Genomic DNA, 14,396 nt, shown 5'->3' with positions numbered 1-14,396 from the left:
CCTAATGACCAGTAGTATGACCATGGTATTAATGTCACCAGTCACTGACTGCCCTTGATGCTTTTGGTGGGGACTCATAGATGCAAGAAAGAGATTACTTCTTCAGCACTATCAGTTGATAATGTTCTCATTCCATTAATCTGCAGATCAACTCTTTCCTTTATTATCTTCTCACTAAGAACATATTTGTAGAATGACTCCATGTTACTTAAGTCTCTTACTAGTTTTCATCATATTCTTGAGGTAGCCTCTGACTCTCTCCATACTACACTTTTCCATCCTCCTTCTTGGATTTGAGGTCCACAAAGTTTTCCCACCACTGGCAGCATCCTTGTCTCCTTTGTTCGCTTCCCCAGTTCAAAACAGTCCTCAGACTCTTATGTTTACCTCATTCCTTCCTTCAGTGGCTTTCTATCCAAACCTCTGCCCTTGGAACTTCTACATGCTCCTGCCTTAGCTTCTTGCTCCACTTCATTCTATACAGTGACTAATTACCAATATAGAGTCTTTCTGGAGACTGCTTCCAGAACTCCATTTCAGGTCTTTACCCCCTATCTACTTATTCCTCATCACAAACTGAGGTTTTGTCCCCTTTTCACCTGAATTATCACAGCCAGAAGAAGCCAAACAAGGAAACAGGCCACTGCAGAAACCACCCAAAGATTAGGCTGGATGCCCAAGGCCAAAATTACATAAAGTAATATGAACATTAACTGCAACACTTTCATTTGAGTGGGGCAGAGCACAAACAGAACATTTGTGAAACTTAGCAGGTAGAAATTTATGCCAGTTTCTACTGATTTTTCAAAGGCTTAAGACTTGTCCAGAGGAACAAAAGGACAGTGAAACACATTCTGTGGCACAGAGGCAAATTTGGCCTCATTTCAGTGTCAGGCCTAAAATGTCTGCAGAAGTTTCACAAAAGAATTCACTGAAATATTCTAACAGAAGTAGATCCATGTGCCATCTCCCTTGCATCTCTTCCCAGAGGGTAGGAGAGCTCTCAATCTTCTTTCACAGGTTTTTCATAACCTGTGGCCCTATGATCACAGCTACAAAACAGACAAAGTATGTCAACACCTTCCAGCAGAGGTTTTACCTTGATATCAGAAGTGTCACGCTGACTATTTCGCCAGGCTCTTGAAACAGATGAAAAAGTTCTATCTGCATGATCAAACTTCCCACCTTGTAGATTTAGGAAAAGTGTTGTAAAGGGTTCCTAAAAAACATACATATAAAAAGTTGAATCAAAATCAGTCCTCTTAGGAATTTCAGGGTTGGGAAAACAGTTTTATCATACTCTGGGTTTGGTTATTAATGATGTTATTTTTTTTCTGATAGAGACATGATTGAATAATTAGCCAATAAATGTCCAATAAATGCTTTCTATTCCTACTCCATGCATGCATATTGGGCACCTCAATACAAGAGAGATGTGGAGGTGCTGGAGCAAGTGCAGAAGAGGGCAACAAAGCTGGGGCCTGAAGAACGAATCTTATGAAGACTGTCTGAAGGAGCTGGGGATGGTTAGTTTGAAACAGAGGAGGCTGAGGGAAGACCTCATTGCTGTCTACAACTACCTGAAAGGAGGTTCTAGAGAGGCTGGTGCTGGTCTTTTCTCACAGGTAATTAGTGACAGAACAAGAGGGAACAGACTCAAGATGTGACTGAGTAGGTTTAGACTGGACAGTAGGAAAAAGAGTGGTCAGGCATTGGAATGTGCTGCCCAGGGTGATGGTGGAGTCACCAACCCTGGATGTGTTTAAAGGTGGTTTGGATGTGGTGCTTGGGGCTATGGTTTAGGGGTGAACCTTGTAGAGTAGGGTTTTCAGTTGGACTTGGTGATCCTGAGGGTCATTCCCAACCTGAATGTTTCTGTGATATTCAGATAAAGGAGAGCAAATAAAACCAAAAGGAAATATTTCCAGGCTGGTGGAGAAGTTACAGTCAGCTGTGACACAAATTGCTCTCACAAGCACAAAAAAGTTCAATATTTTTACCTTAGATGGTTTTTAGGCTATCATGTGACAGAAACACCACATGCATTTTAATTTGTTCAGGGTAATCTGTTAATATAAAGAGTAGCATTCAATACCAAGAGTTTTATGACTGCTATTGTTTAATATGTAATTTATGATTTAGAGAAGAAAAATGTTTGAAAGATTTAAAAGCCGCCTCTTAGTTAAAGAACACTTAAGCATGTATTAGTGGATAATTGCTTGAAATTAGCTAAGCACTATAAATTACTTCAAGGATTTATGTATGCTTGTACATGCTAATCGGCTCTAATTAATGACATGCTGCTAATGCTTTCCCAAAGAAATTACTTTCAAGGAGATAAATCTCCTTTCAGTTTTACAGAAAACTGCATTGTTTAACCAATTTAAGATCAATATGCAGCATCTCAAAAGTAACTCCCATATCAATGGCAGCAGATTTTTAAAACAATTCTGTACATTGCAGAATTTCATGATTAGGGGAAAAAAATATTCACTGATGTGAAGACTGTGCCATAAGAACGCAAACCTTCTAGAAGTTTGGAATACATTTATCCTACACTACTTACCACAATTACTACCAAATGTCAGTACTTCAGTTTATGCATTCCTATACTGGCTGCCTTCACAATCACTTAAAGGCAAAGTGTTTTTAAACGACTTACAATTCTTAGCAGCCAGGTGAGCGCAAAGCTGGCAGTTGAATAGTGTGTGCCGTAGTGAAATTTTGGAACCTGATCATCTTCCCAGGACTCGTATCTCTCTGCGAAGAACGCTGCTCTCTTTGGGTTCAAAGCTCCAATGGGCTACAAGGTTTGTAAAATAAATGTGTAAGTAAATAAAGATAGCAGTAATATAGAAATACAACATCTAGATAAAAACTGAGACAAAGAACTGCTGTCTCCTGTGCCTGTGAAGATGCGAGCATGCCGAATACACTATTAACTAAACTGTGAGCAGCTTTGGATCTTTTGGGGGGAAATAGTGACTGTGAGGGTGGAAGAATATTAACAGGGTACTTAGAATTTTGGTATTACTGCTCTTTTTTCTGTGCTTTCTGTTTAGCATCCCAAGAAAACTTAACAGATAAAACCCAAAACTTTGAAACAGATAAATAAAATAGCAGAATTCCCATACACAGACATAGGCGTAAAAGAAATACATAACATATGCATGTCTAAAAAGGTCTATGACACTTTCACCAGCACTGTTATTCTTTCTCAGTGCGTTCCTGGGACAAAAAACACCCAGGGATTTATATAAATAGAAGTACAACATTCTGCTACCTGCAGCAGTGTATCTCTTCATCAACTTCCACACACAGGGCTTGGAAAAATGAGGAAATATCACATAAATCACTGAGAAACCCAAAAGTGAATTTAGCCATTCCACATACAAAATGCTGTAAGAAGCCTAAAATATCTTTGTATATCTATGCAAAACATATATGCAATACAATTTTGTATACAGATTGAGCACATTGTTTATATGTTATTAATGTAAATGATGCCCGTCTGGACAGAAAATGGATGCATGGAAGTATAAACATTCAAGGACTAAACATGAAGACTAAACATGCAGAAATACTTTATTTTTCCTATTCTCAATCATAAATATACTTAAGAGTACACTATAAGGAAGGGAAAAACTTTAGAAGTCCTTGAACATAAGTATCAGTAGCTTATTAATTAAAGCAGAGTTCAAGTGAAAAATTCGGTTTGCTATTCAGATTATTATTATTATTATTATTACTACTGCTTCTTTCCAGGTCATGTGAAATTTGGCATACAAGCTTCAAAGTATTTTCCAGTCTAAGGCACATTTGATCTAGCAACAACCTCAGATCTAATCTTATATTTATGGTTTTTTACTTTGAGCAGCTTCCCCATTGCAGAAGGGTAAGGAAAACACCTTTGGTTAATTACTCTTTTTTTGCACTAATTGGAAATATAACCCTTTAAAAGAAGTGGTTCCTGGGTAAAAGGATTTTTATCTGATTTAGCAAATTTCTTCTAGGGAAGAATGAAGCTGACTCCAAGAAGTCTCTTTGTTGCAACAACCATTTTGGAATCTCCAGCTGTACTGATTTTCCCTAAAGACTCAGCTGTGTGTAAGAGAAAAAAAAGGAGAAAGAAGGTCACTGGTAGACAAATTATATAAGTTAAAGATAGAAATAGCATGGTGCTGTACGGTTCTGTAACGTTTTATGTATTCTATCTGCCCCCTGTTTTTATTACTCTCCAAATGAGTATAGCCCAAATCAATGGTTATAAAATTACATTCCTTGAATATAAAGTTAAACCCAATTAGAATTGATTTCATTCTCCTTTCGCACACACAAAAAAAAGAAAAGAAAAGACAAGAAAAAAGGTATCACGCAGAGATCCATATAGCCAGAATCCACAGTATTGATTTTGGCTGTTTATTGTTACAGTTGGTTTCTGAAGCCTGCAAGAGGATGACTATCAAGACATGTCACATTTATTTGCAAGCAAATAATAATAAAAAAATCCTCAAATGAAAGAAAGCTTAGGGGAAACAACACAAACACACATACACACAACAAGAGCGGTGGAGCTGTGCACTGACAATGATACACTATCAGCTTACTCAGAGAAGTTACAGTGGGAATACACACATTGAATTATACATTACACCAATGCCCTGATTTATTGTGGTAATAACATCCACCTCATTAAAAGATTCTGCTTTGCTGCAGTTGGAGGGCTACATATTGTTTACTGCTATAAATTAATGGCAGCGCACAGAAGACTGTAGAAGCCTTCTAACAATAGATCTGTAATGACAGTGCTGTATATCACAGCTTCCCCAGCAGCTTCATAATAACATGGAGACAATGTATTGGGCTAATACATTCTACCAGGCAGGCCCATATTTTTCTGACAACTGCTTCTGAGGATGAGGTGATGCGAGGGTGTTACACTGCACTGCAAGCAGTTACCTCAGCTTGAACCACAGAATAAAGCCTATATGAGGAGTGTTCAAATACCCTCCTGACTTTTCATTGTGGAAACAAATCAACTGCAATTCTGCAATTATTTCATACTTTAAAATCAAGAGGGAATCATGATTACATACTGGATTCCCTCCCCAGCGGGTACATGCCAAAGGAAAAAGCAGCCCTGCAGAAAAGGGCTTTGGGTGGACTGGTGGATGAGAAACTGGACATGAGCCAGCAATGGGCACTTGCAGCACAGAAGGCTGCATCAAAAGAAGCGTGGCCAGCAGATGGAGAGAGGTGATTCTGCTGCTCTGCTCTGGTGAGACCTCACCTGGAGTACTGTGTCCAGCTATGGAGCCCTCAACACAAGAAGGACATGGACCTGATGGAGTGGGTCCAGAGGAGGGCCATGATGATGATGATGATGAGAGGGCTGGAGCACCTGCCCTACAGGGACAGGCTGTGAGTGTTGGGGCCCTTCAGTCTGGAGAGGAGAAGGCTCTGGGGTGACCTTTTAACTACATTTCAATATCTGAAGAGGACTTGCAGGGAGGCTGGTCCCCTTCAGAAGGGTTTGTAGTCATAGGATGAGGGGCAACAGTTTTAAACTGGAGCAGCGTGTATTTACACTGGGCATCAGGAGGAAGTTCTGCACGATGAGAGTGGAAACATTGGAACAGGTTGCCCAGGGTTGAAGCCCCATCCCTAGAGACATTCAAGATCAGACTTGATGGGGCCCTGAGCACCCTGATCTAGCTAAAGGTGTCCCTGTCACTGCAGGGGGGCTGGACGAGATGACCTTCGAGGGTCCCTAAAACCCAATGCAATCTGTGAAAAAGTCACTCCAAACTAAGCTATGCAAGATGTAGCTGTGAAGCCAGGTCTAATGTCCTTTCATTTCTCCAGTAGTGTTAGTAAAAATAAACAGCTGTACATTCTTCCTACCTGTCCTGCCTTTTGGAATTGGCTTTATACACATTTCTGCCCTTGGCAGCGAGGTTGCAGTAGATGGTCCCTAAGGTCCCTTCCAACATAAGGCACTCTATAATTCTGTCATTGCCACTTTTACTGTCTCCTGTCCAGTGTAATACCAGGCAGAGTTTTAAAATCATTAATATTCCAATGTATGGAAGACTAGAGTACTATGGCAGTAAGGTGCTTTTAATTACTGCCAACGGTAGGTAGTCAAGATACCACAGTTTCATCTTCACTGTTCATTGTTACCTTTTGGTGAAGACTGCAATCAGAACAATTACTACTGGAAATCAGGAGATAACAGAATTGTTTTGGTTGGAGAAGACCTTGAAGATATTCAGGTCTAACCATTACCTAACTCTACCAACACTGCTGCTAACCCATGTCCCTCAGCATCACGTCTCTGCCTCTTTAAAATACCTCCAGGGATGAGGATTCAACAACCTCCCTGAGGAGCCTGTGCCAGTCTTTGAGAACCATTTCAAGGAACAAGTTTCTTGTACTGTCCAACCTGGAGCAACTTGAGGCTATTTCCTCTTGTTCTATCACTTGATTCCAGGGAGAAGAGACCAACAGCCTCGTTGTTCCAACCTCCTTTCAGGCAGTCATAGAGAGCAATATGACCTCCCCTTAGCCTTTGTTTCAGAAATTTTCAGGTCAGCCACCACCATACTTATTGGGAAATTTGAATTACACAGATGTGTGCTGTAGCAGCTCACAATCTGCTGAAATTCAGATGTATGATTTAAGGAACAGAGACTGGATCAAGACAATAACATTCCCTTTATGCTGGGAAGACCAAACCTACACATTTAGAATGTATATGGTCCAAGACACGTGTGTGCAATGACTTCATTTTGACTGCTAGTACATTTTATGACCAGCCCAATGGTTTCTTGTGATCATTTAGAAGGTTAGGACCTTTCTCCGTTCTTTTCCAACTAGAGGACAACATATGTTCATGACACCTAAAATTGAAACAAGAGCAGGATGGACAATAATATCAGATACCAATGGCATTTTGAAGAGTCATTGGAAATTCTGAGATGTTGTTTTTCTTGTCCTTGAGTATTTCTGCATTACAAATAATACTCCTTGAGGCAGGGGAAGACTGAAATTATTAGGCACATTACCAAAATGATTCTTATTGATCCTGTAAACTTGGCTTTTGCTCTAATACCTAAATAAATAAAATAAGAAAAAAAATTGCTTGAAAAGAATGAAGTGATCCTAGAAACTCCTATGTGCATCTGAAGTGCAGGCAATGCTTCTTCTGGCTTTTTAAAACTAAGCCGCTGGTGGGAAGAGAACACAGAAAATAAGAATGGTATCAAGATGGACTCTATCATCTACTTATATGAGCCTTAGAGGAGATGGCTTCACACACACAAACCCCAAACCAAAACCAACAGCCTACTAATGACAAGGGGGCAGGGGGAAGTGATAAAGGTATTAAATTGTTTCAGATGCAGCAAACAGGTAGTGTCTCCAAGGATCATGTCTAAGCCAGGCTCAGCAAGCCCCTAACTCCTTCACTGAAATAATGAAGTCTTCCTCGTGGCCTCGATCCTGCTTTTCAACAGAACTGCTGGAGTTTGTCCAGAGAAGCTCCTGTCCGTGGTCCTGACACCCCTGAGCCCAGGCTGGCAGACATGAAGTGGGTACCTGACCATGGTGCTGCACAAACAAGCTTGGGACCAAGCAAGCAGCCCACTGGATCAGATCTATCCCAGCCCCACGGGGCTGTTTGCAGCTCTGTCTCCTCATTTTGGCAAACGTACCAACAGATTGACTCAGCTGTCAGAAAGGCTAACTGACCAATTTTACGTCTTGAGCCTAGCAGTGTCAGGCATCATGCGTTTCAGTGCTTAAATTCCAGATGCAGTTGTCTATCAAAATAAATCATGATCTTCAGAGGTCACTTACAATCCCTACCATTCTGTGATTGTGTGACCACTGCACCCACTGCTCTTAGTTCTTCCACTGTTACTCCCACGTTCTTTCAGTGTCTAATTCTGGAACATGCTTTATGCTTAGAAGGACACTGAGTCCTTCTGATGAGTTTATCAGTTTTTAACCTGCATTGATTTTGTGCTGGACCATGAGCTGAGTAAAACAATTTTCATTTCCTACAGGAGAAGCACTGGTTCACAGAACACCTGCACAAGTTTTGACAAAAGGAATTCTTTAAACAATTTGGAAAAGTGTAATAGGTGCACACCAAAACAGCTGATACCATCTCTTTGCCTAGGGATGAAAAGATACAACCAAGTAAATGTCATGCCCAGCACACTGCTTTCTCACAGGGAAAAAACATGTAACCCAAGTTTTACGTGCAGTGCATTTGTGCTCCAGAAATGGGCATCCTGCAAGAGAATTCAGGCTGGCATGCTGGAAAAGGGTCAGCAGGGAAGTTTACAGTAGAACAACAAAACTAGTTTAATTTGTCACAGGAAAAAAAAATCCATTACTTCCCTTCTGTCAAAGTGTATTTGATATCAGTGGCTCCCACATACCAATTAAACACCTCAGTTCACTGAAGGTGAGAGTTGCTTCTTGCTTTTGTACACTTGACTGGAGAAGAAGTCATTACAGTCATAACAGCCACTATAAAACTGATGATGATGTAGCAAATATTGCATGAAAATGATAAAAATGAGTATAAAAATATTATTATGTACATGTGTAGTTATAGTGAAGACAAAAGAAGATTTAAGAATGGCATCATTTTCCTCCTCTGGCAGTGCCACTTTATGATCTTGCAGAAATGTTGTGCCTTATGACAGAAAAAATATCAACAGCTACTTGCATACAGCAGGATCTTGCAACAAACTTTGAGGACATAAAACCATGCTTTGACAAATCAGTATTGTCTGTATATTTTTACTTCCATTTCTCTTCCTTATCCAGAAACACAACATGATTTATTGCTCCCACAGAATAAAGGAAGGCGGGGGGGGAAGTGCTTTTGAATAAGTAATGCAGAAAATGGGACACATTCTAGTGGGAAACTGTGTCTGTTGTATAAATAAAATACATGCAGTCATAAATACAATATGTAATACTCACTGCAAACCACAGTCACCTCTTAAGAAATAAACACTCGAGTCAAAGCGTGGTAACGGACTGGCAGCGCACTCCTGGCATTCGTCAGGAGCAGGCTGACAGTAATATTAACCACAATCCATTTCAGTTGCTTTGGTTTATCATGGTGTGACTGCTGTCCAAAACAGTGCCCTAAGAAGCTGCTTAAACAAAGTGTTGGTTTAACCTAGACACTGCAGTTCTTCAAATCTGTACTAACTGTGGACTTCCAGCTAATATATTACCCACACAGAATCACAGAATCAACCCGGTTGGAAAAGACCTTCAAGATCATCAAGTCCAACCTATTACCCAAAAAATTTCTTTTAGGACCTGTAAGTAGTTACAAAAGACACTGTTACTCATATGTGATACTTCAGAATACCTACCCTTAAGTTGCCATTTCTAGCAAAAGACAAAAAGTAATAATAAAAAAATTCTTCACTTTCCATTTTCATGGGTACCAAAAAAAGGTAAAGATACTGACCATGAATGCTTTCTGCCAGACCAAAATCAAAGTTTTTCTTTTTTTTAATCACTAAGAACAAAAAATTGCAATGCATTTCTGGACATGGATAGGAAAAGAAATCACAGAATCATATAACCACGGAATCACAGAAGGGACCTCTTAGAGATTACCAAGCCCAAGCTCCCCGCCAAGGCAGGATCACCCAGGGCAGCCCACACAGCAAGGCATCCAGGCAGGTTTTGGAAGTCTCCAGAGAAGCAGACTCCACAACCTCTCTGGGCAGCCTGCTCCAGGGCTCTGTCACCCTTACAGAAAAGAAGTTTCTCCTCACGTTGAGGTGGAACTTCCTAGCTTCCAGCTTACACCTGTTCCCCGTCCTATCACTACGAACCACCGAAAAGAGCGAGGCACCTTCATCCTCACACCCACCCTCAGATATTTATAGACATTAACAAGGCCCCTTCTCAGTCTTCACCTCCATCAGAAGCAATATGAACACATCAGTGATTAATTTTTCACAATCTGATCCCTGTTCACTGTTGGTGGTTGTGCATGTAACTAACAACAGAAAACATGAAAAAGACTGAAAGCTAATGTGATAAACACTGGAATGAAAAAGAATGTATAGCTGATGACAAATACCTTTGACAAATCCCTGAAGTTGCTAGGAAGTGTAAGGTCCAACTCCTCTGATTCATAGTTGGTGATAACCCAAGGGAAGACAGGGTACTGATTTAAATCATTGTAAGTTCGACCTGACAAACAACAACAAAAGCCCGAGACAAGTTAGAAGAGTTATATTCAACTAAAACCTCTGAAAAGACAAGAAGATAACTTTAGGAGCAATTCAGAATAACTTCCAACCTATTCTATGATTCTATGAAAACAAGTGAGAAGTCATGGGAACTAACAATTAGCCTTCATTTACTAAACAACTCAAGCTGGTTAGAAGGTCATTAATGACATAAAATGGGTTAAATGAAAGGCAGCTTAGTATTTACAGAATGAGGGGATAGGACAACCACACATGGCTAAGAATTAGGATTTGGGAATGGATGAACAGGGGTTCTGGCACAGCAGCCCTGGTGACTGAGGCACAACACTCTTCTCCAAGGCCAAACATACATCTTTTAATAGTAATATTTATTGGTTCCAGGAATATCCTGTTTCCCAGGTAAGACTTCCCAGAGGGTTCCAGCCCTGCAGAGAACTTGTTGCATCTGTGGTATTTAGGGAAGAGAATATGTATGAATATTAAAACCTAGAGTACTAAGGGATGAAGAAGTCACTGTTTCTGTGACTCTCCTAAATAGTAGAGTCTATGTAGAACCTGTCCTCCCACAACAACCAAGATACTGTGACTTTACAGACACATTTTAAGTGCAGTGCAGTACAGCACTGTGAACTACATACCTCTCTATCCTCACATAAACATAAAAACCATTACAAATAAAGTACATTTAGAAGGATTTTGTTTTTTGGGAGAAAACTGTGTGTAGAAAAAGCTACTTATTAAAAGGGCAAATCTGGTAATGCCCCATGTCTGTTGAGAACACTAACTCCTTTCCTGAGCCATTACAGCAATTTGTGTTACCTGCTATAGTGTTCAGAAACATCAGGTACTCGAAGTTGGAGATTTCTCGGTGCTGCCATCGCTGGGTCATGTTGGAAGCTTTGAAGATCTGCCGTGGACTGGCCAAAGAAATGCGTCTGAGAAAAACAACAAACCCAAAGCAGTGGAAAAAGTAATGAGAAAATCTGGTGGGTCTTCTTTTTTCCCTGACTGAATTTTAGTGGCAGTTGTACAGACTCTTCTTAGTAGTTCTCTGCTAGATTCCTCTGGAGATCAAATTGCTATCTGGGATACTTTAAGTTAATTTTTGATGTTGTATACTCCAGTAAGAACAACAGACTTAAAACACCTGACAGCTGGATGCATTAAGATTTGGGAGCTTCCAAACAGAAACCTTTACAGCTGTGCAAATTCAGCTGCTCCATGCAGGCTTGATGTATTACAGAATTATTTCACTAGTGATTTAGAGGGATGGCAGACCATTAAATAACAAAATTACACAGAATTTCACATAAGAATAAAGTCAGGTTTTAGGAGAGGTTGTTAAATCCCCCCAAGAACAAAGGAAAACAATGATAAGATGATTGAGTTTCATTATGAAGTCCTTCCTCTTGAGACTGAAATTCTGGGCAGCAGTGGGGAGTTAGTCATAAATAACTCAATTAAACTTTCAGCATTTGATGCCAGATTTCCTAATGTTTGTGCAAGATGATGCCAGATTTCCTAATGTTTGTGAAAGAAGACTATAGAGTCATACTTAGGAGTGATAAATCAAAGAGAGAAGAAGAGCTTATCATAAATTCCCAAGGCTGTTTTGCTCATAATGTAAACATCTGTAAATACCAGAGCCATGGCATTCGGGGGGCGGGAAATCTAGACTGAGTTTCAGTTGGCAAAACCTTACAGGTATTAGTTACCAATCAAAGAGAATAGTTACAGTAACTGAGTATTTTTTTAATGTTAATGAACTGATCTATATTGTAAATAATCAGCACAAATGGATGTGATATTTTGGACAAACATGTCTACAATTTCACATGTATTTAAAAATCTTCACACAGAATTCATTTCTGTAAGTAAAAATCCTTTAAGTTCTTACAGAGCAGCAGAAATTACAGTTCAAGAGAACTGGTTTCTGGACATGAACTAAAAAAAATGGTAAACTAACAACACAGGAGAAAACATCCCCAACTATTTTAATGCCATTTCTGTGCACAGAAATATTTTTTGAAATATATTAATGTAACAACAATCAAGACAGTCCTTAAGGGCTGCTGTTTCTTCTAAAAACTTAGAAATTAATCTACTTTTTAAATAGTTTATGATTCATTAAAACATAAGAGGCAATCAATCGAATTAGAGAGGGGTTGTAACTCCAGAAAATGTCTGTTTTCACCATCCTAAAGTGAACATTAAACTGTGCTGCTGTCTTTCCATCTATAATATATCTGGTAATCAAACCTTCATCTGCTAGAAAAGGTGTAACATACTAAATCATATTCTGCAGGCCTAGGATCCAAGCACCCAGCATGACACTGTAATACTACAAATCTTAATCTGCTAAAAAAGGGGCATCAAAGTGAATCTTCCAAACTGAATTCTTCAGGTCTAGGATCCAAGCACGTAGCATGATGCTGTAATACTGATTTCTCACTATTAGAAACTTGCAGTGTCCTCCAGAGCTAAAGACACATATACCACAACGATCCTCCACATGATGTTCAGCTTTCATTGTTCTGCACATGACTACAATATCCTTCTGATGAGGAACAATCACTTTCATCCATCTTTAAATACTGCAGAGGATTCAAGCATGTTACAGCCAGGCTAATAGAACTGAACACTGCCATAAAAGCTAATCAGTCCTACTACCAGTCTTAGATCAGTCTTAAATTTTAGTGAGTTGGCATGCATAAAGAAACCTATTTTCCTTAAGCAGGATAAGTGATTGAGTCTCACTGACAAAATGAAGCTGTCTTCTCTATAACAGACAGAAACCAGCAAAAAAAAAATCAGAAATGTTTATTGTAAAAACACACTGAAAATCTATTTAAATTAGAGAAGAGTAGATTTAGATTGGCCATTAGGAATAAGTTCTTTACAATGAGAGTGTTTGAGTGCTGGAACAGGTTGCCCAGGGAGATGGTCAAGGCCCCATCCCTAGAGATACTCAAGGTAAGGCTCAGCAGGGCTCTGGGTAACCTGATCTAGTGGAGGATGTCCCTGCTCACTGCAGGGCAGTTTGAGTGGATGACCTTTGGAGGTCCCTTCCAACCCAGGTGATTCTACAGTTCTGTGAAAATAGCATGCAGGAGTGCTAGGCTGAGGATGTGCATGTTTGGTAAACCAGCAGTTGCAAATGCTTCAAACTATGTAGGCAGGTCTGATGAAAAAAAGAACTGTTAAAACTGACAGATGAAATTAATTCAAATTGTAAAATACCTGGTCTGGGGTAGTCCAAAGATGGTACCAATGCCAACCCGAGGCAGACAGTTAACCACTTTCTTTACTGTTGCTTGGTCAGGAAAGTTGAACATGACACCCACTGTGAGCACAAGAGTTGAAATATTGTAAGATTTTACATCTTTTATTTTATACTTTTTAGCATAAATATAATTTAGCATTTAGTGTAAGAACATTTAACCCTAAGCTTAGGTGTTGAACAGGCAAAAGCATAGACATGTTTCCTTCAAATAACTATAGATGTTTTTTGTTACAATCCCCATAAGTGCTTTTATTCATCACTAATAGGAGTTTCAGCAGAAGTTGTCACTGTTACAGATATCACAAGGCCTGTATTTGTTTTCCTTTCTGAACAGAAATTAACCCTCTATGCACAAAATGACCGTCTAGAACAGAAGTATTAAAATCCAAGCCCTTCTGATATCTACACAAATCCCTACCGAAAAAAACAAAAGATGTCTAAACAGCCAAAGAAAATGCACATGACCCCAAATCAATCCCTGCCATTCCTCTAAGCTCACAGTACCTCTGTTTGCCATGAATATCTCCAGGGCTGTATTCTGTAAAAGGTAGCGTCGGGAAAAGATAGATCGGATCTCTGAAAAGAGCCATTTCCCATGGAGTCCTTCTGTATATGCCAGAATCTGGGAGAAGGAGACACAGAAGGGTTTATATAAGCTGTTGTTATTATAGGCAACACCTTCTAAAAGAGAAAGTGTTTGACCCACAAACATGGATTCTACCAATTACATGCAAAACCTGCAGGGAAATCAAAACATGCTCAATCTTCAATCAACCTATAATAGACTCTCTGGAATTCCAACTGCTCAAAGACTTTTACATTTGCTTGTATTTTTTTTTCTTTTAAGACAT

The 14,396-nt window shown here is 39.6% G+C and overlaps 1 protein-coding gene across 2 annotated transcripts in view; it reads right to left on the bottom strand.

Moving 5' to 3' along the window:
* Window positions 1–14,396, bottom strand: part of LRBA (LPS responsive beige-like anchor protein) — a 324,288-nt gene that overhangs the window by 92,931 nt on the left and 216,961 nt on the right. For both annotated transcript variants that reach the window (XM_054172464.1, XM_054172465.1), the window contains 6 exons: window positions 14,050–14,167; window positions 13,503–13,605; window positions 11,082–11,197; window positions 10,130–10,242; window positions 2,663–2,803; window positions 1,100–1,219 (listed from right to left, as the gene is read on the bottom strand). In XM_054172464.1, coding sequence (XP_054028439.1) covers window positions 1,100–1,219; window positions 2,663–2,803; window positions 10,130–10,242; window positions 11,082–11,197; window positions 13,503–13,605; window positions 14,050–14,167 — 711 coding nt within the window. The remainder of the gene's footprint in view (window positions 1–1,099; window positions 1,220–2,662; window positions 2,804–10,129; window positions 10,243–11,081; window positions 11,198–13,502; window positions 13,606–14,049; window positions 14,168–14,396) is intronic.

Source organism: Dryobates pubescens, chromosome 24 (genome assembly GCF_014839835.1).
Source record: "Dryobates pubescens isolate bDryPub1 chromosome 24, bDryPub1.pri, whole genome shotgun sequence".
Taxonomy (NCBI): Eukaryota; Metazoa; Chordata; class Aves; order Piciformes; family Picidae; genus Dryobates; species Dryobates pubescens.
The sequence above is the reverse complement of the archived record's forward strand: the minus strand, read 5'-3'. Positions and strand labels throughout refer to the sequence as shown.